The 24,307-nt window shown below is 43.2% G+C and overlaps 1 protein-coding gene across 32 annotated transcripts in view; it reads left to right on the top strand.

Moving 5' to 3' along the window:
- LOC139264722 (obscurin-like) overlaps window positions 1-24,307 on the top strand; it is a 571,531-nt gene that overhangs the window by 148,059 nt on the left and 399,165 nt on the right. For 27 of the 32 annotated variants that reach the window (XM_070881692.1, XM_070881707.1, XM_070881701.1 and 24 more), the window contains 3 exons: window positions 6,165-6,437; window positions 8,514-8,783; window positions 14,275-14,541. The exons of 2 other annotated variants lie outside the window; for them this stretch is intronic. In XM_070881692.1, coding sequence (XP_070737793.1) covers window positions 6,165-6,437; window positions 8,514-8,783; window positions 14,275-14,541 — 810 coding nt within the window. The remainder of the gene's footprint in view (window positions 1-6,164; window positions 6,438-8,513; window positions 8,784-14,274; window positions 14,542-24,307) is intronic. 3 more of the 32 variants (XM_070881700.1, XM_070881711.1, XM_070881694.1) reach the window with 2 other exon arrangements.

Genomic DNA, 24,307 nt, shown 5'->3' with positions numbered 1-24,307 from the left:
GTAGGAAGAATGTTCCCGATGTTGGGGAAGTCCAGAACCAGAGGACACAGTCTAAGGATAAGGGGTAAGCCATTTAGGACTGAGATGAGGAGGAACTTCTTCACTCAGAGAGTTGTTAACCTGTGGAATTCCCGACCGCAGAGTGTTGTTGATGCTAGTTTGTTAGATGTATTCAAGAGGGAGTTAGATATGGCCCTTACGGCTAAAGGGATCAAGGGGTATGGAGAGAAAGCAGGAAAGGGGTACTGAAGTGAATGATCAGCCATGATCTTATTGAATGGTGGTGCAGGCATGAAGGGCCGAATGGCCTACTCCTGCACCTATTTTCTATGTTTCTATGTTAACGATTTTTTTAGTTGTAATAACAGCTGTTTTCCTTGATCCAGCAGTAGCATCATATAATGAGCTCAAATCTTTATAAAAACAATTTCTACCTCGAGGAACTGCTTTATTGGCCCCTATATATTATTCAGTTTTATCTTTTACTATTTTGAAATTCTCTGTAATATAAACATCGAGATCAATGTTTAAAGTTATGCATTGATCACCACCTAATTTTGCTGTTGGTTAATAGCTGATATTTGCGATTAATCCATGTGCATCATCATAATTTTGTTTGACAGGTATAGTTAAATCTACAGCCTAAACTAACTTTATTGCAGGGAGATTTAATCATCCATGTTTTTTGGATTAAATTCTGTTCAGCTGATTCTAGAAAAGCTGAACATCTTTGCTTTGCTGCGTGAGTGATACAAAGATTTCCCAATGTAGATGAAGTCATTTTATTGTGTGTATAAACAGAAGGAAGCTGTTTCCTAAAGTATTATACTTGATAAGTTCTAAAACTGATGGACCCATTATGCAATTTTAGTCATCTGAAGTTTTTTTATATGCCTTTACTTATATTGTCTAATATTGCTTCTCTTCCCCTGAATGAATTGATTCACTCATACGGCCACAAGACTAGTCTTCACTGTATTGTTTAAACTAATTGTTATATTCAGTGGAATATTTTATATATAGAGGAGAGAACAGTAAAGTGGTACAGTATAACATGAGGAGTGTGAACTCTTAACACTAGGTTTAACAAAGATTATAACATTTTAGAGATTTTATAATCTTATGAATTACCTTAAATCAATAATATATAAATCATTCTTAATACATCATAATATTTATTGACAATTCTTGAGTACATGGGCGAACGTTTGTGTTCAGTGAGTAATCTAATTCTTTACTTTCTCTCGCCTCTGAATCAGTTTGTTTATTTTTATCTAACTTTAATTCTCATCTCCTTTGGTCTAATCAAACCTTCCTTGTCTTTGTGAAATGGATTGGTGTGGTTTAAGATAACAACGTAGAAATTCTGGGGCTGATTTTTGACTCTACTTACCTGCTTTTTTCTGGAAACGGTGGCGAATCCGAAATCACAGAAGAAAAGTTACCACCGTCTTTGCACTTGCTCCCATTTTGTTCTGGGCCTTAAAATAGGCAACCGAGGCTCCCACTACAAGCGGGCGAAAGCTTTATTACTGTATGTAAATCAGGATCTTTTGACATTTCTGGGATCCCAATACAATTTTGATGGGTAAACACATGCTCCTCAAGCCTCGCCCACTATGCCAAATACAACCAAACCAATTGCTGAAGGCCACTAAAAAAAATGGGTGTTACATATTTTTTAGAGTATATTTTGAGGCTTGGTTGAGCATAATTTCTCTTCCTGTGACACCACCAAAATGCCCCTGCCTGCTTCTGCCCAATTGACCTAGCCTACAGTTTTGAGTTGAAACTATTGGCTTGGCTCTGTGGATGGGCCGTTGGATTTTCTGTTCCCTGCATTCCCGCCGCCCTCTACCACCCGCAATAAGCGAGCTGCCTATCCACAGGTAGCAGGCCTGTCAAATTTAAATGAGGCTCGATCATCAAATCGGGCAGCCCACTGATGGCACGGAGTAGGCCTCAGATTTATCTGACCGCTGTCCGACCAGTGTACGCTACACATCAGATTGCCCTCTCTGTCTTTCAGAATTTTGGCTGACCAGTGTACACGGCACTTCAAACTGCCTCCTCTGTCTGAAGTTTGGCTTTTTTTATTTATACAATAAGTGTGAGAGTGGCGAAGAGGATGACTAACTCTCCGCGCCCCCCTGGCATTAATGGGATGGGAGTGGAGAGAAAAATCACACTGGGGGCTTGCTGTCCAATCCCTCTTAATTCCTCCCTGCAGTTAGCTTAACTGGGCAATATTTTTAGGCTTCCAAGCTGTCTGCCGGAATCCGCAGGAGCCTCATGAAAACATGCAAATCAGGGTCCTATGATGTTACTAGAACCCTGATGCGATTTTAACATGTAAAGACGGAGGTCTTGCCCAGCGCTGAGCCTGCTGAGTGAAACCTAGCAAGGGTTATTGTAGTTAGAAGGGCACTGACCAGCAATCACTCAATCATAGGTATCTGCTTGCTATTGTGCTTTTTGAATTTCCACAGGAGTGTTTGCCTTGAAGATTGCTTTTTTTCTACATTTATTCTGCTTTCATGCTCTCAGTAAGCTCACAGTTTTATGATGGGTGACATTCTTGCTACTTTGATTTGGTTGCATGAAGAGGAGCAACAACAGTAGAAGGCTCTCGGTGACCAGGAGCAGCAACTGGGCCTCTTAGGAAACGAGATGCGGTGGGTTGCTTGAACAAGGCCTTATCTAGCCCATAGGATGTACAGGCCCAGTGAGTTTCCTGGATCTGCCTGAGGAGCAGTACATGAAGAAACTCCTATTCGCCAGACAGGCTGTAGCAGACCTCTGCAGCATTCTGCAACAAAACTTACTGCCTCCTGGTCTGGTTGGCCATTTTGTCTGTGGCAGTGGAAGTCACTGCAGCCCTTAGCTATTTTGCCTCAGGTTGTTTCCAGGATACTACTGCGAATATTTACCGAATCTCTCAGTCTGCTGTTTATAAATGCTTCAAGCAAGTAACCTCTTTGCCAGGGCCAACAGCTACATAACCTTCCCAGTGAACATCAGCAGTCAGTATGAAAAGGCTCTGAGATTTGCTCTAGTGTCTGGCTTCCATTGTTTGTAGGGAATCCTAGACTGCATGCATGCAGCCATCAAGATACCACAAAAACCAGCCAGGAACATTTGTTAACAGGAAAGAATTTCATTCTGTCAATTTGTTGCTGGTTAGTGATCACCGCCACAGATTTCTTCATCCGGCACCAGTCAACTATCCCCCTAACTATTCCACCCATTTAGGAACAGGGGTATGGCTGTTAGTGGACAAGGACTACCCCATCCTTACATGGCTTATGATAGCTTCTGTAACCTCAGCACACCCAAATTGATGAGGTACAACCAGAGCCATTGTGCCAACAGGTTGATCATCGAGCCCATAGTTGGACTCTTGAAACAATAGTTTGGGTCCCCTGATAGGTCTGGAGGCTCGCTTCAGTACAACCGACAAAGAGTCTCACTCATTGTGATAGTTTGCTGCATGTTGTACATGCAAGAGGAACAGCAGGAGGAACTCCCAATATTTAATTAGGAAGACTTGGATGAAGGCGAGGAAGGAGCAGAAGAAAGAGGGCCACTAGAACACCTTGCAGCCAGACATTCCAGGAACGAGTTAATTATACAGCACTTTAGTTGACCTGTTCATTCCCCACAAACCTTCCACAATCCCCCTCCGCATTAACAGTCCTTATTTCTTCATTTGCCACTTCTTCAACCCTGCAATAAAGAACATTGAAACCGTTGAACCAACTGTCACCTATATGACATCCTGACCGGCAATGAAACCATACTGCAGACAAAAGTTCCAAATGTGAAATCTTTAATGTTTACAATAATAGTTTTTATATCATTTCCACCACTGCCCCCCACCCCCACCCCCCGCACCACACCCAGTGTCAACCCAAACTGCCTTTAAAAAAAAAATCCTACTTCTCCTGTGAAGTGCTCCCCCTGTGGCTTCAGCACAGCTTGTGGGAGGCCACTGTTGCTCAAATTAGGAACCTTGAGATGCTTTGAGATCTCAGGCTTGAGACTGCAGTTGTTCAGCTGCTGCTGGGGCAGTCTGGCCAGCTGGCTTCCTGACACCATGATGGGCATTGATTGAGGAGTTAGCAAGCGTGAGAACAGAATGCTGTTACTAGCAAGAAATAGGTGGATGTGTGATTGGAATGAGAAGGAGAGGTGGTACAGTAACCCCTTCTGATTGGTGAAGAAGGATATGATGGGGGTGAGGGAATGCTCAGGGTACCGGGGAAGGGGGGTGACAAACTAATGTTGCCGAATGTATTGAAGGGAAATGAAGACTTGTAGTCCCCCATGTTGGTTAGGTCATTGGACCTTTCCTGTATTGAATCCAGGTCCTGAGGGGTGATGTCCATAAGTGTTGACTACCTCTACCTCCAGACCTGTTGAGTGGTATGCTTTGACGTCTCTCACATCTGATTGAAGAGGACGTTCACCGAACCATTACCTCTTCAATAGAACCTCTGTGGATGTATCAGAAAATCTGGGGGCTTCCTAAAATGCAGAGACCAGTGTCAGTGTAATGCTACCTCTCTTTAATAGATGCATTCATGCTTTAAATAGTTCTTTGAAGTAGGAAATAGCAGCTGGAGGCAGTGGTATATCATTGCAAATATAGGGGAAGTGTTTTCTCGATGAAGCACCAGGCTGTGATGTAGACTGAAAGTGGGGATAATTAAGTGATATGAGAAATGGAAGGTTATAGGGTCATACATGCTGTAGCAATTTTTTCTCTACTTTACCTTTTGTAACAGCTCCCCCTGTCCCATCATTATCATAGACAGTCCGTCGGAGTCGAGGAAGACTTGCTTCCACTCTAAAAGTGAGTTCTCAGGTGACTGAGGAGTTCAATGCGGGACCTACAGTCTCTGTCACAGGTGGGGCAATCAGCGGTTGGAGGAAAGGGTGGTGGAGAGCCTGGGTTGACACACGCTCCTTCCGCTGTCTACGCTTGGGACTCTGGATGCTCAGCGCCATGATATAATGTCCATAATAGCCATGGCAGCCTTTTCAGCCACTGAAAGCACATGAAAGAATAATATCCCTCTTCCTGTGAGGCTCCTCTCCCTCGAATTATGTCCTAGTTTGTCCTGCACGATGAAAGGGAGTCTGTTAGTGAGTGGCACGCTGAAGAGTTCTTAGCATCTGTGCCTGAGGGTAGAATAGTTTCTTTGGTACTATGGAGAAGCATCAGGTGTATGCAAGAGTGGAAATTAATTGTTAATGACAGTGGCAGAGTTTGGAAGTGACAGTAGGAGAGGGGCACTGAAGGGTGTTGCAATGATTGGATGAGAGGAAACTGAAGCGGGAAAGTCGATTTTCTTTGATACTGTTACGGCAAAGTGGTAAAGTGCAGTGACAATGACAACCGTATTATGAAAGGGAATCTTTCCATAGCATCCTGAGTCTGATCATTGAACTTCTTTCTGCGCTGTGTCCAGGCTTGAGGGGCTAAACTGCAGGCATTGACATGCTCAGCCACCATGGACCATGCTTTCCTTGCACCCTTCTCCCAGCTGCTCGCTACAAGACATTCCTCTTCCTTCTTACTTCCTCCACTAAAGCCTCTAGGACACTGTCTGATAACACAGGTGCTTTGTCAGTGGACATATTTTGCCTTTCAGTACACAGAAAACTGGCTTCAGCTCAGCTCCACAATGAGCACTGCACCTCACCTTTAAGAGATGTAGGCCACCAGAAACTGATGGTAGGCTGATGCAAAGTCCCCGTCCCACCACTCCCCAGGGCTGAACTGTCCAACATCCAGCATGCTCTTCAAAAGGGTTTGTGCATCTCATCTGTGTCATTGGGCTAGCCTGTTTTGGCCGCGAGTTGAAATTTCCCCAATAATACTCCATAGGTTTATATAAACGTGTACTATCTCTTCCAAGTAACAAACTGCATGCAGACACATAAAATTCCAGCTAACTCCATTTTTGAGGATTGTGTTGTGCTGTGTACTCACGTTTATTGGAAACTGTATTGAGACTCATTTTACTAATAGCATCAAAGAGAGAAGATCTTCATCTCATCAATCTGGGCTAGATCTTGAAAAGAAGAATTCTAACCTGCTCCTCCACCCAGTGCCCCTGCAAAGGAACAACATATGCAATTATATGTACTAATTACAGGTCAGAAAGTTCGAATGGTTGAAGACCTAGAAGATCTTGAAGTCCTTGAAGATGAATCAGCAACATTTAAGTGCAAGATATCACCATCAGATTATACCAACGTTCAGTGGTTCCTGGATAAAACACCTCTCCACAACAATGATGTGAATGAAATTAAATCACTAGAGGATGGCTATCACACTTTAACAGTTAAAAAACTTTCAGTGAAAGATTCTGGTAATATAACATTTGAAGCTGGAGATAAGAAAACCTCTGCTGCCCTGACAGTGAAAGGTAAAGTTTTATTTAAAAATATAACATTTTTATTTAAAAAACCACCAGTGAAAGTTACCTGTAGATGTGAGAAATCCTGTCTTACAGCATATTCAACAATCAATAAACCATGGTTCAATGTCTTTCTTACAGTGACAGAGAAGGTGATGAGAATTCTATGCAATTATAGCAGTGGAGATTTTCCCAGAGAAATTTGCCAGTAGCTTCTTCTCCCATAGAACGCAAGATTAAGGTTAAGATCAAATTAAGGCATCGGTATGGCCAAACTGTGTATAGTTCTGGTCAACAAGGATATCCAGGCATTGGAGCCAGAAAAAGGGCAATTTAACTGATAACAACAACTTGTATTTATATAGCGCATTTAACGTAGTAAAACTTCCCAAGGCGCTTTAACTATCTTGAAGCATCTAAGCTTTAGGGGAAGTTAAATAACCAGGGATTGATTACTTTGGAGAAGAGAAGGCACAGAGGACATATTACTCAAGTATTCAAGGTTCTTAAGGGAATAGATAAATTGAACCCTAATAATATGTTCAAGATTGCCATTAACTCTAGAACCAAAGAACGTGGGAACAGGTTTAGAAGAGGGTAGGTGCACAGACAGTTTAGATTTAAATACTGTACGCAGAGGGTGGTGAACATGTGGATTGGGCTGCCCAGAGAGGCAGATTAGTGGGGAAAATAAATAATTGGATAGACATTTAAGGAAGTGGGCAATTGAGGTATTAGTTTTGAAGACTAGTCGGATGGACTGCAGTGCTTATCTCCCCCTGTCTTTGTCTATGTTTGTTTCTAAGACCATTAAAAAAATTAGGAAAAAAGGGAAAGATTAAGCTCAACAAGCCCATTCCTTTTTGGTAGATCCTTGGTACTAAGGCCCGACCTTGGGATGGTTCCAGGCCAGCACAAAATTGAGTGCCAGACGTGGGCCCGACCAAAGTAATGTTTGATTAGGAGTGGTGGACACAGTACGTCAGCAACTCAGGTTATTTTTGTGCAGCTCTTGGAGGAGCACCACTGCTCCTTCTGGCCCCACAAAAATAAATAAAAACATGACGCTGTGCTCCTTCAGCTGGACCGCCAGATGCAACTGAGCAGCATATGCTTTACCCAGTTCTGTTTTGAAATTGCAGTCGGAGCCCTACCAATGTCGTAAGACCCTATTTGCATATAAAAATGCCTAGTGACCGAAACAAGTGGGCTTCGGTCACCTAACGGTATACCCTCTTGAAGTTGGTGGTGGCCAGAGTGCTTGCGCAAGCCATTTTCAAGCTGTTTATGCCGGTGGCCCAAATTAAAATGCAACCCTAGATTTTGCCCATTCATAGTCAGTGGGTAGAAAATGTAGGCCCTAAACCCTGAACGTAGTAGCATTGTTTCTCACTATTTGCTTATGTCTCCTATTTTTTTTTTGCCATTTGCAAATGTGTATATTTTACTTGTAATATCCTCATCTAATCCATTAATACATACAGTATTAAAAGTAGCAAGAAGTTCCAAGAATGAGACTTGAGATACACTTTTCCTAATATAAAAAGCTTCCGTTTGTGGCTGCTCGTTGTTTCTTGTTTTTAAGTTAGTTATTTATCCAGTGCGATATTTTATCTCCAATTCTGTTTATTTTTTGCTGCAAATTAGTCTCTGGAGGGAATAACCTCAAGGACCTTCTATGAGAGCAAATGAATGAACTTCCATAATTTCTAGGTTGTTTATAATTGATGTCATCTGTTCATTTTTTCAGGCAGAAACGGCACTTGCAATGTAAAACAGTGTCTTTACTACGTTCTTGTGAATATCATATATATGAACTTAGGACAAGGCACTTCTTTAAAACACAAAGGATATTTCCACTTCCCTGATTGTAGAAATATTTAGCCCATTAAAGTTGACTCACAGTCAAATACAATTATTTTCCCTATTTTATCAAATGCATTCTTCAGAAGGGAAAAATATTGGTTACTTTATTGAATAGCTGACATGCTTCAAAGGAGAACCAAAAATAGAATCTAATTCCAGCTGGTTGAAGGGAAGCTGTTGTAGACATTATAAAGTTAACCTATGTTCATATTGTTTTAGAAAAACCACCTGTCATAACAAAAGAGTTGGCAGCTTCAGCTGCTATCATTGAAGGAGAGGATATCATCTTATTCTGTGAAACGTCCAAACCGGACTGCCCAGTTAAATGGTTTAAGGATGAAAAGCTTTTGAAAAATACTTCCAAGTACAGAATCAGTCGTTCTGGGAATGAAGCCAGACTGATTGTTTGTAAAAGTGTTGAGGAGGATGCTGGAATATATGAATGCCACACTGTGGCGTCATGTACTAAAGTCATTGTCAAAGTGAATGGTAAGGAAAAAAAGTTTGCTCATAAGCTGTGTTTACCCTGCCAATAATAATGATCACAATAACTACAATTTACGAATTATTCAAGGTTAGACAACATTAATATTATGTTTCTCATTGATTTGCAATATAGGTAATGAATCAAATTCTAGCCCTTTGGTTATTTTCATTGCTAATTACCGATTTTGACCCTTAAAATCCTCGGGACTGTTGCGCCAGTATTTGAGGTGGAGCAGGAATCCTGATCCATTATTGACCTCTGCTGGAGTATCTGAAAACACCTAATTTGAACATTTTGGCGGCGCTTGTGCCAGCAAGGGTTAATCTTGGGTGTCTGCTGGGGTGGGGGTAGAACGTGCAGTTGAGTGGCCAGTCAGCGCTATCGGCTTAACAGACTTTTTTAAGTTGTCAAAAGGCACCCTGGCACTTCTCAAGGGTGTCCAGATCCAGGTGGGCCTCAGTTTCACCCATAAAATGACCTGGTGCTTATTGCTAGGCAGAGAGGGGGTTGGAGGAGGGGGCATGAGTTGTGGAAATTCTGGGAGGGAAGCCAACCTTCCTCCTTGTCATATCAGGAGTAATGTTTGGGGCCCACCCGATTTTGCTACCTCAAAAGGTCTCATGCCCCCCCTGCAATGGGGTCTCGGATCCTGAAGAAATGTTGGCCTTTTTAATATAAAAATGGCTAAGAATATCTCAAAGTAGATTTTGTTACAGTTTTTCCTAAACAGGCTCTCTTAATTTTTTTTTTACATAAGTACTGTGTCATGGTGACGGCATATGGATATTCTTTTTCCTGTTTTCTTTTTAACAATCTGTTTTAGTTAGCGGGCCATAAAGAGGGCTATAAAAGGGTTTGTTATCTGCAAGCTCAGTCCAGCCCCATGATTTAACTCACAAAAGGAACTGTTATGACAAAATGACTTGGAAAGGTCACATATTTCTCTCTAGTGGAATTAGCCATCTCATCGAGCCACAGTTTTAGCCTGCCAAAGAACAGATTAAAGTTAGCAGAAGATGGACTGAGTAGAGCTCCAAGTAAAGAGGCATTGGATCAAAAATGCAATGCAGTTTTACATCGAGTACCCACTCTCTCTATTAATAAACACAGAAGCCTGAGCCCTTCAATGTGCCCAATTTGTTCAGCACAGCCCTTTGCAGCTGACCAACATGAAGGTTGCTGGGAGACCGTGCGCAACGCTCATTAGGGCCATAAAAATATTTAAATTATGGAACCTACCCATAATGCAACCAGAGTGCCTGAGCAACTCTTCAGTCATACATAGGCTCCGATATTGGTGGCCTTACCACCCACTGCCGCCAAATGTTGCCTCCGGTCTCCCCTCTGTGCCAGTTTCCACTTGGGCTGGAGCGGGCGGGAGGGGAATACCACCGGGAATGGCCTGCTGACTGCCAAGTAGCATGAGTGACCTCCCGCCCACCGAGCTGCCACATTGGTGCGGGTGGGAGTCAGCGGCAGCAGGGGGAAGGGCCGCTGCGTGGAGGCAGATCTAACCCTGACGGTAAGTATGAAGACCTGCACTAAAAGGTTGGTGAACATCTACAGCGACTTACCTGGATGGGGTCCCCTGAAAGTGTTCCCAGTGTTTTTTTTTCTTTGTAATGATTTTTAGTTTCAGGTCTTCCACTCTCCCTGAGTCCGACTCCATCCTCGGCAGCACTTGGGCGGCAAGAGCCTTTGCCGCCGAGATTGAGAGCTTCCACCTCTGCCGCCCAGATTGACGGCGTATGCCGTTATTTTGCCGCTGGGCGGTACTGTCATCACTTTTAGTGGAATCTTCTTGGCAAAATAACGCCCGGTCTCTTGGCACTTGGGCGAGCCTTGGGTTTCAACTTCAACAATTGTACATCCCTGCCTGGCGTAAAAATAAAACGGGGAAGGTGGCTCAACCGTGGCGAACAAGGGAAATTAGGGATGGTGTTAAATCCAAGGAAGAGGCATATAAATTGGCCAGAAAAAGCAGCAAACCTGAGGACTGGGAGAAATTTAGAATTCAGCAGAGGAGGACAGCGGTTTAATTAGGAGGAGGGGAATAGAGTATGAGAGGAAGCTTGCAGGGAACATAAAAACTGACTGCAAAAACTTCTATAGATATGTGAAGAGAAAAAGATGAGTGAAGACAAATGTAGGTCCCTTGCAGTCAGAATCAGGTGAATTTATAATGGGGAACAAAGAAATGGCAGACCAATTGAACAAATACTTTTGATTCTATCTTCACTAAGGAAGACACAAATAACCTTCAGAAAATGCTTGGGGATCGAGGGTCTAACGAGAAGGAGGAACTGAAGGAAATCCTTATTAGTCAGGAAATTGTGTTGGGGAAATGGATGGGATTGAAGGCCGATAAATCCCTAGGGCCTGATAGTCTGCATCCCAGAGTACTTAAGGAAGTGGCCCTAGAAATAGTGGATGCATTGGTGGTCATTTTCCAACATTCTATATACTCTGGATCAGTTCCTAGGGATTGGAGGGTAGCTAATGTAAACCCACTTTTTAAAAAAGGAGAGAGAAAACATCGGTTGTGTGGAAAATGTTGGAATCAATTATTAAAGATGAAATAGCAGCGCATTTGGAAAGCAGTGACAGGATCGGTCCAAGTCAGCATGGATTTATGAAAGGGAAATTATGCTTGACAAATCATCTAGAGTTTTTTGAGGATGTAACTAGTAGAGTGGACAAGGGAGAACCAATGGATGTGGTGTATTTGGACTTTCAAAAGGCTTTTGACAAGGTCCCACACAAGAGATTAGTGTGCAAAATTAAAGCACATGGTATTGGGGGTAATGTATTGATGTGGATGGAGAACTGGTTGGCAGTCAGGAAGCAAAGAGTAGGAATAAACGGGTCCTTTGACTAGTTGGGTACCGCAAGATTCAGTGTTGGGACCCCAGCTATTAATGATTTAGATGAAGGAATTGAATGTAATATCTTCACGTTTGCAGGTGACACTAAACTGGGGCAGTGTGAGCTATAAGGAGGATGCTAAGAGGCTGTAGGGTGACTTGCACAGGTTAGGTGAGTGGGCAAATGCATGGCAGATGCAGCTTAATGTAGATAAATGTGAGGTTATTCACTTTGGTGGCAAAAACAGGAAGGCAGAATATTATCTGAATGGTGACAGATTAGGAAAAGGGGAGGTGCAACGAGACCTGGGTGTCATAGAAAATAGGTTCAGGAGTAGGCCATTCGGCCCTTCGAGCCTGCACCGCCATTCAATGAGTTCATGGCTGAACATGCAACTTCAGTACCCCATTCCTGCTTTCTCGCCATACCCCTTGATCCCTCTAGTAGTAAGGACTACATTTAACTCCTTTTTGAATATATTTAGTGAATTGGCCTCAACAACTTTCTGTGGTAGAGAATTCCACAGGTTCACCACTCTCTGGGTGAAGAAGTTTCTCCTCATCTCGGTCCCAAATGGCTTACCCCTTATCCTTAGACTGTGACCCCTGGTTCTGGACTTCCCCAACATTGGGAACATTCTTCCTGCATCTAACCTGTCTAAACCCATCAGAATTTTAAACATTTCTATGAGATCCCCTCTCATTCTTCTGAACTCCAGTGAATACAAGCCCAGTTGATCCAGTCTTTCTTGATATGTCAGTCCCGCCATCCCGGGAATCAGTCTGGTGAACCTTCGCTGCACTCCCTCAATAGCAAGAATGTCCTTCCTCAAGTTAGGAGACCAAAACTGTACACAATATTCCAGGTGTGGCCTCACCAAGGCCCTGTACAACTGTAGTAACATCTCCCTGTCCCTGTACTCAAATCCCCTCGCTATGAAGGCCAACATACCATTTGCTTTCTTAAGAGAGTTAGATTTGGCCTTATGGCTAAAGGGATCAAGTGGTATGGAGAGAAAGCAGGAATGGGATACTGAAGTTGCATGATCAGCCATGATCATATTGAATGGTGGTGCAGGCTCGAAGGGCCAAATGGCCTACTCCTGCACCTATTTTCTATGTTTCAATGATTTCAGGCCCGTAGCCTTTTTGGAAAAAGTGCTGAAGGGATGTCCTATAATTTTAAAACGCCTCTGCCTGGCAATTCTGCTCACTACCTAATTCACTATCCCCCACCCCGCCAGAAAATCAACTAGTGCTCTTTGCGCAGCCAACAGCCCTTCACTAGCTGCTGTCATATAGAATTGTGGTCCGCACAGCCATGGCACTTTTGGTGTACAATAAACAATGTGTAGTAAGTGCCTGAACGATATTTAAATGAGCTGATCTCATGCTGTTGGCTGAGGTCAACTCAATTGTATCCACACACAGGGTAGGATTATCATCTCCCTCAAGTCACTGCTCAAACCAATATGCTACTTTGGTCTCAATATTGTTCTGTATTGTATTGCTTTTGCCATAGATTTTGTTTCATCGGGAAGCTACTGATTTAATGTTGTCCAGCCTACTGACTAAACAAGCCCTGCTTATTGACTTTCAGTTACTAGCATAACTCAAATTTTATTTGACAAGTCTTCATCTACCAATTTTTACATCAATGATGTAGACAAGTTTAGAAATGTCGTGCATTTATTTTACTGAACAGTATAAAAAAAATACCTGCTAGTGAATTTAAAAACTTAGTTTTAAAGAAAGTTTGATCAGAATAGACCTTGAATTGATTTTATTTTATTTTGTTATAATATTAGTTCACATATTGATTTAAAAAACATCCCATCTTATGAGCTAAGCATGATAAAGAATTTATAAAAATATTAACTTTACCATTTATCAGGTCAGTGTTGCTGGATTATGGTGTAAGGAAAATCTCAGTTCCTTTCACTGCATGTGTCCAGACTGTAAGCTATGTAGCTTGAAATAAGTCACCAGCCTCCTGCTATTCTTTATGGTGAGGAGGATGGAATGGCTGAACAGGTTGACCCTATGGTTACTAACAGTGTGATGTCTTGAAAACCCCTGGCTGAACTTAAATTAAGCTTGAGTATGAATATTAGTGGAGGAAGGGAATTCAACTTTGTGTTTTATAGTTAACCTCAATTATTTCTTCCTGCTTAGAGCCAGTGGGGCAGATTTTCCTGTTCCTGCGCTTGGGTATTTTAGATCCATTAATTTAAGAGGACGAAAATTAGGTGGCTCGCTTATGAATGTGTGGCCTTTCCTGCTCGAACTTTTTCTGCTCGCTGCACCTAGGCAATCCAATATGTTGACGCACAGCAACAGTAAAATCTGTCCATTGACTTATGAATAGACCGACATCTATATAGTAAACAATGATTTACCTAAAGCATTCAGAAGGAATTAAGCAAAGATTTAAAATATATATAAATCGTGTGTAGTAAAAGATGGAAGTTAGCCAGATTGGGTCCAAATAACAGGGAGCTGAATAGTCTGTTACATTCTCATGTTATTATGTACCATAGTATGGTAAAGTAAAATTGTGTTGCCCAAGGATATTTGGATCTATGTAAACATCACTCTAATATTAAATGATTCACAATGCATCCCTCAGCCTTGCCTGTGCTTTTCAAACAAGAGCTTCAGAATGAAGAAGCTGAAGAGAATGGTACTGCCACACTGCGCTGTGAGGTTACTAGACCTGGTGCTCCAGTAGAGTGGAAAAAGGGATCTGTGGTACTTCATCCAAGTGACAAGTATGAAATGAAGCAGAAAGATGCCATCACTGAATTGTTAATCCACGATCTGAAAATAGAAGATACTGGAACATATATCTGTGATTCTGGACACCAACAGACCATTGCTTGCCTAAAAGTGAAGGGTAGGACTACAATCATTATTCACCATTATTCAATCTCTTCATTTTCATCGCATAGACTTTTTCATCCTCTCCACTAATATTTTTAATGCTTTGTGGCTTCCTCATGGCTCTCAAAAACTCGGCCTCCTCTAGAATCATTATGGAGCACAAGGACAAACTTTATCTTTATTTCATTCTTTCAGGTTTGATTTTCCACTTTGCCATTTTCATCCTCATCCCTGATGCGAGAAGCTCATGTATATCTCCAAAATTGAAACAATCTGTTCAGCTGCTTCATCCTTCTTTTCATAGAATCATAGAAATTTACAGCACGGAAGGAGGCCATTTCGGCCCATCGTGTCTGCGCCGGTCAACCAAGAGCTAGCTAGCCTAATCCTACTTTCCAGCTCTAGGTCCGTAGCCCTGTAGGTTACAGCACTTCAAGTGCACAGTCCAAGTATCTTTTAAATGTGGTGAGGGTTCCTGCCTCTACCACCCTTTCAGGCAGTGAGTTCCAGACCACCACCACCCTCTGGGTGAAGAAATTTCCCCTCATATCTCCTCTGAACCTCCCCCGAATTGCTTTAAATCTGTGCCCCCTGGTTTTGACCCCTCTGCCAAGGGAAACAGGTCCTTCCTATCCATTTATGCCCCCTGGTTGTTGACCCCTCTGCCAAGGGAAACACTCTCCAGGCCCCTCATAATTGTATACACCTTAATCAGGTCTCCCTCAGCCTCCTCTGTTCCAAAGAAAACAGACCCAGCATCTCCAATCTTTCCTTTAAGTCCAAATTCTCCAGTCCAGGCAACATTCTTGTAAATCTCCCCTGCACCCTTTCCAGTGCAATCACATCGTTCCTGTAATATGGTGACCAGAACTGCACACAGTACTCCAGCTGCGGCCTAACCAGTATTTTATAAAATTCAAGCACAACCTCCCTGCTCTTGTATTCCATGCCTTGACTAATAAAGGCAAGTACTCCATATGCCTTCTTGACCACCTTATCTACCTGGCCTGCTACCTTCAGGGATCTGTGGACCTGCACTCCAAGACCCCTTTGATTCTCTACGCTTTTCAGTGTCATACCATTTAATGTGTATTCCCTTGCCTTGTTAGACCTCCCCAAATACATTACCTCACACTTATCTGGATTGAATTCCATTTGCCACTGCTCTGCCCACTTGACCAGTACATTAATATCTTCCTGCAGTCCGCAGCTTTTTTCTTCATTATCAACCACACAGCCTATTTTAGTGTCATCTGCAAATTTCTTAATCATACCCCCAACATTCAAGTCCAAGTCATTGATATATACCACAAAAAGCAAGGGACCCAGCACTGAGCCCTGTGCAAGACCACTGGACACAGCCTTCCAGTCACAAAAACACCCATCAACCATTACCCTTTGCTTCCTGCCTCTGAGCTAATTTTGGATCCAACTAGCCACTTTGCCCTGGATCCCATGGGCTTTTACTTTCGTGACCAGTCTGCCATGTGGGACTTTATCAAAACATAGAAGCATAGACATAGAAAATAGGTGCATGAGCAGGCCATTCAGCCCTTCGAGCCTGCACCACCATTCAATATGATCATGGCTGATCATGCAACTTCAGTACCCCACTCCTGCCTTCTCTCCATATCCCCTGATCCCTTTAGCCGTAAGGGCCACATCTAACTCCCTTTTGCATATATCCAACGAACTGGACTCAACAACTTTCTGTGCTGAAGAATTCCATAGGTTCACAATTCTCTGGGTGAAAAAGTTTCTCCTCATCTCGGTCCTATATGGCTCACCCCTTATCTTTGCTAAAGTCCATATACACTACATCATACGCATTGCTCTCATCGATCCTCCTGGTTACCTCCTTGAAAAATTCAATCAAGTTAGTCTGACACGACCTTCTCTTGACAAATCCATGCTGACTGTTCTTGAATAATCCATGTCTTTCCAAATGAAGATTTATCCTGTCCCTCAGGATTGTTTCCAATAATTTTCCCACCACCAAGGTTAGGCTGACTGGCCTGTAATTACTCGGTCAATCCCTTTCTCACTTTTTAAACAAAGGTAGAACATTAGCAGTCTTCTGGCACCACACCTGTAGCCAGCGAGGATTGGAAAATGATGGTCAGAACCTCTGCCAATTCCTCTTTTGCTTCACTTAACAGCCTGGGATACATTTCATCCGGGCCTGGGGATTTATCCACTTTCAAAGCTGCTAAGCCCCTTAATACTTCCTCTCTCACTAGGTTTATCTTGTCTAATATTTTACACTCCTCCCTCATTGCAAAGTCTGCATTGCCCCTCTCTTTTGTGAAAAACAGATGAAAGTATTCATTATGAAGATTTCCTTTAAGGTCTCTGTAGGCCTCACTTTTTCTCTAGTTATCCTCTTGCTCTTAAAATATTTATAAAACATCTTTGGGTTTTCCCTGATTTTACTTGCCAACATTATTTCATGCTCTCTTTGCTTTCCTGATATCTTTTAATTGCATCCCTGCACTTCTTATACTCCTCTAAAGTTTCTACAGTATTGAGTTCTTGGTATCTGTCATAAGCTTCCCTTTTTTTCTTTATCTTACCCTGTATGTCCCTTGATATTCAGGGGATATCCAAAAGCCCCACACTTTTTTTTATGGGAACATACTTGCTCTGTACCCTCAGGATCTCCTCCTTGAGTGTCTCCCACTGCACTGACGCTGATTTACCATCAAGTAGCTGTTTCTAGTCCACTTTGGCTAAATTCCATCTCAGCTTATCAAAATTGGCTTTACCCCAATTGAACTTTTATTCCTGGTCCCCCTTTGTCCTTTTCCATAACTACCCTAAATCTTACTGAATTATGATCACTAGCACCAAAATGCTCTCCCACTGATACCCCCTCCACCTGCTCCTCTGCATTCCCAAAAAACATATCCAGAACCTCCCTTGTTGGGCTTGTTTTATACTGGCTAAAGAAGTTCTGCTGAATGCATTTTAGGCATTCTGTACCCTCTGTACCATTTACACTACCTTTTTCCCAGTTAATATTAGGATTGTTGAAATCCCCCACTATTACAGCTCTATGGTTTTTGCACTTTGCAGCAATTTGCCCACATATTTGTTCTTCTATCTCCCTCTGATTGCTTGGGGGTCTATAGTACACTTCCAGTAGTGTGATTGCCCCTTTTTTGTTCTTTAATTCAACTCATATGGCCTCGTTTGATGACCCCTCTAACAAATCATCCCTTCTCACAGCTGTAATTGTTTACTTAATCAATACTGCGACCCTCCCTCCTTTTTTAACCCCTCTCTATTCCGTCTAAAGACCCTGTAACCAGGAATGTTGAGCTACCATACCTGCCCTTCTTTCAGCTATGTCTCAGTAATAGCTATAATATCGTACTCCCAAGTGTCAATTTGTGCTCTCAGCTCATCTGCCTCATTTCCTGTACTCCTTACATTGAAGTATATGCCATTTAGTATTGCCGAACTCCCCTGTTGTCTATTTTCCAGCCCTTGTTTCCTCTGTCTTCAAAATTCACTTTCTATATCTACTTCTCTGCTACCCAATTCCAGCTTTGCTTCTCGCCCCACTTAATCTATTCTCCAGTTCCCATCCCCCTGCCAAGCTAGTTTAAACCCTCCCCAACAGCACTAGCAAAACCTACTGCGAGAATGCTAGTCCTGGCTCTGTTGAGGTGCAATCCATCCGGCTTGTACAGGTCCCACCTCACCCAGAAACGGTCCCAGTGCCTCAGGAATCTAAAGCCTTCCCGCCTGCACCATCTGTCCAACTACGCATTCATCTTCTCTATTCTCCTATTTCTGTACTCACTAGCTCGTGGCACCGGCAGTAATCCAGAGATTACTATTTTTGAGGTTCTGCGTTTTAATCTGTCTCCTAGCTCCCTAAACTCTGCCTGCAGGACCTTATCCCTCTTTCTATCTATGTCAATGGTACCGATATGGACCACAACCTCTGGCTGTTCATCCTTTCCCCCCAGAATGCCCTGCAGCACCTCGGTGACATCCTTGACCCTGGCACCAGGGAGGCAACATACCATCCTGGAGTCATGTCTGCGGCCACAGAAACACCTGTCATCTCCCCTGACTATTGAATTCCCTACCACTATTGCTCATCCATTCTTCTTCCCCCCCCTCCCCCCACATGCAGCTGAGCCACCCGTGGTGCCGTGGACTTGGCTCTGGCTGTACACCCCAGAGGCACCATCGTTCTCACCAGTACTTACTGCAGAATACTTTACTTACTTTACCCTGCTTCCACCCCAGTCTGCCCTTCCCCTACATCACAATATTTTGTAGCTTCTTATCATCTTTCCAGCTCTGATTAGACTCGTGTTCCCCATGAGGCCCACCATCTGCTCTATTGACTCACTCATGACTCATGCTAATTACTGGACTGCCTCTTTTTGCCCGATGCTTGCTGACATCATTAACAGCTCCTACTCCTCTGATATTATCCCTATGCCTGTCAAAATTGCTGTCATCAGCATGCACCTTTGCTAACGTTTTCAGGTTCAAAACCATCTCTCCCATCTCCTGTCTCTTAAAGCAGATTCATATTTGTGTTATTGTTGCTGTTGTGTTTCTTTGCACAAATTTCAGTGTGCCTTTGTTGTGCTTTCAAAACTGAATTTGCTCAGAGATTCCTTCTTTATTTAATTCTCTAAAATCTGCATTCAAATATATATTTTATGAAGACATTGTACAAGTTAATTGCAAAGTGCTTGCATGTCTTGGCAAGACTGTTTGTGTTGGGTGCAGTATATGTCTGGTTGAGGCAACTTGCTTGATCTTGGTTTTGGGGATTAGTTAGTTCTGGTGTGAGCAGAAGGGTGGACCCTATGCCTACTCATGGTTCTGTTGTTTATATTCCTTGTCCTTGTGGCTAGTGGGTGGGCTGCTCTGCTGGGAGAATGCAGTTTATGACCTCAGACTGCTTTCAATTTCCACCATTTCAAGCAAGAGTTGAACATCATCATCATCATAGGCAGTCCCTCGGAATCGAGGAAGACTTGTTTCCATTCCTGAAGTGAGTTCTTTGGTGGCTGAACAGTCTAATACGAGAGCCACAGACTCTGTCACAAGTGGGATAGATAGTCGTTGAGGGAAGGGGTGGGTGGGACTGGTTTGCCGCACACTCTTTCCGCTGTCTGCGCTTAATTTCTGCATGCTCTTGGCGACGAGACTCGAGGTGCTCAACGCCCTCCTGGATGCACTTTCTCCACTTTGGCCAGGGACTCCCAAGGTGTCAGTGGCGATGTTGCACTTTATCAGGGAGGCTTTGAGGGTGTCCTTGTAACGTTTCTGCTGCCCACCTTTGGCGTGAAGGAGCTCTGCATAGAGCACTTGCTTTGAGAGTCTCGTGTCTGGCATGCGAACTATGTAGCCTGCCCAGCGAAGCTGATCAAGTGTGGTCAGTGCTTCAATACTGGGGATGTTAGCCTGGTCAAGGACCCTGATGTTGGTGCACTTGTCCTCCCAGGGGATTTGTAGGATCTTGCGGAGACATCGTTGGTGATATATCTCCAGTAACTTGAGGTGTCTACTGTACGTCGTCCATGCCTCTGATCCATACAGGAGGGCGGGTATTACTACAGCCCTGTAGACCATGAGCTTGGTGCTGAACAACAGTCGTTCTGATTGATCCAACTATGCTTAAGCCACGTATTATTTGTGGGGAGGGCTGCACTTAGCTTTAGAGTGGAAAATCGTCATCTTGTAGCTAGTAGAGTTGTGTTAGCCTGTTAATTGTGGGAGGGAATGGGTAAGTCTTTCGAATTCCTCTGAAATTGCAAGGCTTGGTCCTTGTTGTCTCCCAAACTGCTATCCAGAATGGTTGAATGCAGAGGCATGGCAGCAATATGTGGAGAGGGATCTTCTTCTGGCCACAACCTATCCAGCATTGTCTAATATGGAGGGATGATGCAATTTGTGGTGCTTGAAAACGGGTGCACCATGTGCGATATTTAATCTTGAGTTGGTCTTCGTGCATTTTGCTGATAGTATTTAAGATCCGTCTCCGCACCACTCAATAGTTACTCTCTCTTAATAAGTGGCTAGATTTTGGGCTTCTCTCAGGTTTTCTATCCTGTCTTTGGTCATTGTCATAAGAATTGTGCACAGGTGGGGATGCAGGAAACCATTGGGGAATGAAGGAAGAATTCCAGGAGAACTGGCTCATGCTGAAGTCTGCAGAATATTGCAGGGTTCTCGAGATAATGTGGCATCTAGAGATAGTGGTAATGGTCACATTGGGAGAGGTGAAATTTAGCCAACGAGTGGAATAGCTCATGCATAAGCTAGCCTAGCCTGATGATCCCATCATCCTGTTATGCCTAACTGGGTAGAGGGCCGATTAATGCAGTGGGAACTTCAGGGAAGCATAGACCTCCCTCAAGGGTAAAGGATTTCAGTGACTGGAGTGTTTCCGGATCTGTGATGGTCTCTGCTGAGAGCATGAATGGTAAGCTTTGCAGGAAGGTTGGCCTTGTTCAGCATTCCCAGTTATCAGTTTTGCTGGGAGGCTAGTAACCAGGCCATAAATACTTGCATCTGAGCTCTGAAATTTGAGTGTAGAAATTGGTAATCGTTGGTGCCTGTTTTCTGGTCAGAAATTGGAGGGGGAAATTACCAATTTTGTAGGGTTATGAGCTGTGCCCCAAGAATACCTGAAAAACAACGTCATATTGGATATGCTAATGATCGAGGAAAGGAAGAAAGAAAGACTTGCAGTTATATGGTACCTTTCGCAACCCCAGGATGTTCCAAAGTGCTTTACAGCAGATGAAGTACATTTGAAGTGTAGTCACATCTGTTTTAGATGGGCCTGCTTCGCTCAGGTTTTCCAGGTATGGAATTGGTAAGTTTGCATTTTTTTTTAATTAAAATTCATACAGAGGCAGAAGAATCGGGAGTATTCCTCCCTTTTGTGTGCAAACATCCTGTGTGAGAAGCTGTATCTGTCTGCTACATGTGTCTCTCGCCCTAAGGGACTGTTAGTCATTGTGTATTGCGTATATAGGAACTTTGGCAATCTCTCTCTATTTGCAGGTTCTGGACAATGAGAGGAACAAAGAAATAGTACATGAACAGTTTTCAAAGTGATGTGTATTTTAAACCTTAAACTGCAGTGCTATTAAGATCCTTTGTAAGACTACATTATAAAATTAAGCAATGTGTGTGCAGACGTACCATGGCAACCTTTCTCAGACCAGCAAATGTCTTCCTCATCAGGTTCAGTGCACTGGTGAGACAGCATTGATTCCTTCCACCATTACCATTCAGGCTGCACTGCACAGGTTAAATGTTTTTTTTGCAGCACTTCCAGAGTTGGCTTATTACATGGAGCTGTTCTAGCATGTGCACTTATTGGAGAGCTCCTTCAGGCCCCACAAGGAAAGTCTAGGCCTCTACTGTACTGGGCTTCCCCCCAACCCCCAGTCATGAGACCCTCGCAAGACTCCTCCTTTTGGACTTGCTTTCCTTTGCCAGCGAGCTGACACTTTCCACCAGAAATGCCCAAACAACTGACAGGCCACATTCGAATGTGGCCTTCAGTTAAAACCTGCCACTGACTCTCACTTCTGTGCAGGATGTCAGTTGTAGCACCACCACAGCCTCCTTGGCTGAGTGCAGATCACAACTGTGATTGAATCCTGTTCCTTCTTGGTCTGATGACTGAATTATTCATTAGATCAACTAGAAATTAAAGCTGTTGAGATTGTTGTATGCTTTGTGTACTGGAAGTTCATTTGAACACAGGTTTGGAGGTCCCTGATGCCCTCTTGGGAACGGAGTGTTGTAGTTTACTTCCTGGTCTACAATGAGTAGCTGATCTCAGACCGGGCAGCAGTTTGGGTGGTAAACCTGGCTGTAGTGGAGCGGTAAATCAGCTAAGATTCCCACTCTTGATCACTGCAGTGACTACCGCTGAAAAGTGCATGCACGTGATTGTAGCTAGGAAGACAAGTTTGGGTTTGGTCTAGATGCGCACCACAATTGATTAGTTTGCTGACACTCCACATAAGCGCTCATTGAAAGAAAAAGAAACACTTTTGAACTTTGGTACCAGCCACATTTACCACAATAGACCTTTCCAATTCCATACATTTCTATGTGGCTATATAAGAATGGACGACAGTGAATTTACCCAGTGAATGGCTGAGCCATAAAGATCAGGAAGGACGTAGGTCCCAGCTTGTGCTGCACTGGTTGATATCAGCTTGGACAGCAGTAAAGACACAACAATCAGCCTTGGATCTTGAGTCAGGGAGGGGAAGATTGATTGGATTCGCTGATGTGTGCAGCAAACCTTCTTGAAATCTGGACTCTGCTGGAAGTGCTTAGAGGATCAGGCTTGACTTTTAACCATATGGTCAAATTGCCTGCTGACACTTACTGGCAAGGCTCATACATAAATTATCTCCCATGGCCAAGATACTGGAATGCTTGTGAAGCCATACCCAACAAAAAGTTAATTCCTACAAGGGAGATGGGAACGTAACTGGCAAGAGCATTTTTTTTTAAATCAAAACAAGAATGACCACTTGGGTGAGGTGGAGGGTAATCTTAGATTGGATTAGTATCCCACTAAGATTCAGTACCCTGGATTTTCCAATCAGGTTCATATGGCTTACAGATGTAAATCAGGTGAACCCAGTTAGCAAGTGGGCAGAGATCCATTATACTGTTTTTGGTGCATAAAGCATTGGGAGCCGGAAGTTCCCCTCTGAAACAGGAGGAAGCCTCTTTTAAAATGATAATGTGGGTGAGTACATCTTGCAGCCATATTGTGAAAATAGTGCATACAGGATATCCATTCTTAATGACAACAGTTCATAACTGCATCCATGTGCAATAGATATCTCTGGTTGCTGAGTAATGGTAAGTATGCAGCAGCTCTTCAAAAATATGGTGAAATTAAGGTAAAATTAAGTATTTGCGTCACTGATGCTTTTGGAGGAAAAAAAGGATTGAAAAGAGAGGGATGCCAGGTTAAATCAGACTGCATCATTTTCTATTTACTGCAAAATTTGACAGAGGATTAATGCATTAGGAGGCTCTTATTCCCAGAAGAAGCTGGGACGACAGACTAGATGACACAAATAAGATACATGACTGCCTGACTAACTATAATGCTGGATGCTTCCCCATCAGGTCTCCAATTACTTTTTTCTTATTAATTCACGGATGTGGCCATCACTGGCAGGGCCAGCATTTATTGCTCATCCCTAATTGCTCTTAAGAAGTTGGTAGTGAGCCGCTGCCTTGAACTGCTGCTGTCCTTGCGGTATTTCAGTGCTCCTGCTTGAGAAAAGGCACGTGGGGGTGATAAACGACTAGAATAGCATTATTAGCTGTACCCACCAAGATGTCACCAACCACATGTACAGATATTAGCTGCCTACTTGGCAACCACCATGGGAAACTGCCTGCACAGGATCTGGGTAATTGGAGAGCCAAATGCAGAATTGTGCCATCTGCTGCTAGGACACCTGTAGCTGCCCTGCACCATGGGACTGGTACATCTAATGGTATTCCAGGTAGGTTGCATCCTGAAACCTGCCTCCATCTCTGTTGAAGCAGAGAATCAGAAATTTACAGCACAGAAGGAAGCCATTCGGCCTATCGTGTCCATGCCGGCCGACAAAGAGCTATCCAGCCTAATCCCACTTTCCAGTTCTTGGTCCATAGCCTTGTAGGTTACGGCAATTCAAGTGCATATTCAAGTACTTTTTAAATGTGGTGAGGGTTTCTGCCTCTACCACCCTTTCAAGCAGTGA

This window comes from Pristiophorus japonicus, chromosome 5 (assembly GCF_044704955.1).
Source record: "Pristiophorus japonicus isolate sPriJap1 chromosome 5, sPriJap1.hap1, whole genome shotgun sequence".
NCBI classification, from domain to species: Eukaryota; Metazoa; Chordata; class Chondrichthyes; family Pristiophoridae; genus Pristiophorus; species Pristiophorus japonicus.
Note: the sequence above shows the minus strand (reverse complement) of the source record. Positions and strands in the feature narration are given on the sequence as shown.